This window comes from Myotis brandtii, unplaced genomic scaffold (assembly GCF_000412655.1).
Source record: "Myotis brandtii unplaced genomic scaffold, ASM41265v1 scaffold334, whole genome shotgun sequence".
Lineage (NCBI taxonomy): Eukaryota > Metazoa > Chordata > Mammalia > Chiroptera > Vespertilionidae > Myotis > Myotis brandtii.
In genome coordinates, this window is record NW_005362885.1 from 987,407 (window position 1) to 989,668 (window position 2,262).

A 2,262-nucleotide genomic window follows, 5' to 3' on the forward strand; every position below is an offset into this window, starting at 1 on the left:
GCCATGTGGCCCCGCCCCCCCCCCGATCCTGCCCATCCCGCGCCTCGCCCATGGCCCCGCCCACGCCCATCCCACCACGCCCTGGACACGCCCACCCCAAACTGATCGCACCCCCAGACCAAAACGCACCCTGAAACACGCCCTTTTCTGCCCTGAGCACACGCAGCCACGCCCAACAGCCCTCCCAGCCATGGCCCCGCCCACCGGGCTCCTTGGTCACGCCCCCACCGGGACCACCTGGGCCCTGGTCCTGCCCTCATCACACCCCAACCTTGGTCCGGCCCTGAACCCGCCTCCCCCGAGCAGGCCCGGGTCCAGCTGCCTCTCACCATCAAAGAGGCCGAAGAATGTCTCTCTCTCATCCCTGATGTCCAGACGGTAGGTCTCTGGGAAAAATTCTTCCATTTTCAGAATCCTGGGGAGCAGGGAGGTGGGGGCATGCTAGGGCTGTCTCCCTCCTGCAAGGGTGAGGGCCGCTGGGAAGCTGGGCTGGGCTCCAGGCACCCGTCTCCACCCCCTCCACCCTTTCCCTCTGCAGCCTGCACACCCTCTGCTCCCTGCCAGAGCTCGCGTGGCCGGACCCTGGCACACCTGGCCCCCACAGGCTGCCGCTGCCCCGCCCTCTCCACTCCCCGCTCTTCCTGGGGAGGCCGTCTGCTACCTGCGTGGCTCAGGACTTGTGAGTGGCCAGTTCAGAGCGGCCAGTGTCCCCAGGGAAGGACAGTGCCCGGACGCAGCGAGCATGGATTCCTGAGCACCGTCCACTGGCCTGGGGTGCCCTTTAACTCTCTGTCACCTCACACCAGGCCATCCTTCAAGTTAGGGCAGAATGGCCCCCCCAGCTGGGCTGAGTGTGTCTACCTTTGTGACTCGAGGGGTCCTGGGCTGGTCCATGGGAGCTCCTCCAGAGCGGGTGTGGGGTCCCTTCCAGATCTGCACCCCAGGGGGACACAGGGCCTGGCCTGAGTGTCCACTGAGGAGTGTGTGGAGGCTGGACGGGTGGGTGTGGGTCTGGAGAGACGGGCAATGGGTGGAGGCTTTGAAGTAGTGGGTGGGTGCGTGGATGGGTGGTGGTTGGGTAAGTGGATCTGGGATGGAAGTAGGTGGATGGATGGACAGGTGGCTCGGTGGGCGACCTGCCTGGAGAGGGACAGGTGAGAGGTGCTGACTGACATGGGAGGTGGACAACTGGATGTGTGGCTGTAAAGATGGTGTCGTGGTGACCAGGTGGGTGGGCTGCCCGCCTGGTGGAAGGTGGACAGTGGCTGGGTGGGTGGGCAGACGTGTAAATTGTTGGGCAGTGAGTGGGTGAGTGGGTGGCCAGGTGGACACCAGGTAGCTGAGCCTGCTGAGTGGCTCCGGCAGGGCCAGTGCTGGGTGAAGGGGCAGAGGACAGTGAGGGTAGAGGGGCTGTGGGAACGGGTTCGGGGACGGATGGCACAGGTGTGGTGGGCGATGAATGACTCAACGAGGGACACCAGTGGGTGGCTCTGTGCTGGGTGCTGTGTACGGCCTCTGGGGGGCTGGGGGGCTGTAATGGGTGGCAGGTGTTTGGGGTGGAGACAGATGGGTGAGTGCGTGGTGGGAGGATGGGTGGGTGGATGGCTGTAGGTGGTGGACAGAATGGAGGGTGGTCAGGACCAGAGACTGACTGACATGTCAGATGGGCGGGTGTGCCGCTGAGGACGGGTGGGGTGGCGGGATGGGTGGCAGGATGGGTGGGTGCATGGGGGGCCGATGGGGGGTGTCCAGTGATGGTGGGGAGCCAGGGCGGCGTACTTGGCCTGTGGGCACGGCGATGTCCTGTTGACCCTGCTGATGACCCTGGCGTACTCCCTGAGGGCGTTGAGAAGCCCGATCTTGGTGGTGAGCAGTTTGTTGTTGGGGAGCTGGTACAGCAGCTGCTCGCCTGGCACGACAAAGCCCTGGGCAGCATGCGGGGGACGGCTGCAGGGCCCCAGCCGCCCAGGCCGCCAGGGCTCCCAGCTGGAGCGGGCAGCCACTCTCCCAGGCCCTGGCCCGGGGTCCTTGCTGGCTACAGGCCCAAGCCCCGCCCCTCCCGGCTACCTTCTCGGAAGTGGAGGTAGCTGTCTCGACACTTGACCTCGCACCACTTGAGCTTGTAGTCCTCGCGCTGGCTGTCCTGGATGCGCTGCCAGCCCTTGCTCTTGCAGTAGGAGCTGATTCTGTGGGGCCCGGGGCAGACCTGACACTGGGGCCTTAGGACCTGGGGGGGTGGGGCTTGCCAGGGAGGGGACCAGG

At 65.7% G+C, this 2,262-nt stretch overlaps 1 protein-coding gene across 1 annotated transcript in view; it reads right to left on the reverse strand.

The window, feature by feature from the left end:
- The window catches only part of TTLL10 (tubulin tyrosine ligase-like family member 10), a gene marked incomplete at its 3' end in the record, with an annotated part of 32,695 nt that overhangs the window by 7,002 nt on the left and 23,431 nt on the right, over positions 1 to 2,262 (reverse strand). The window contains 4 exon segments of the mRNA XM_014543783.1: positions 290 to 415; positions 862 to 933; positions 1,780 to 1,909; positions 2,068 to 2,258. Coding sequence (XP_014399269.1) covers positions 290 to 415; positions 862 to 933; positions 1,780 to 1,909; positions 2,068 to 2,258 — 519 coding nt within the window.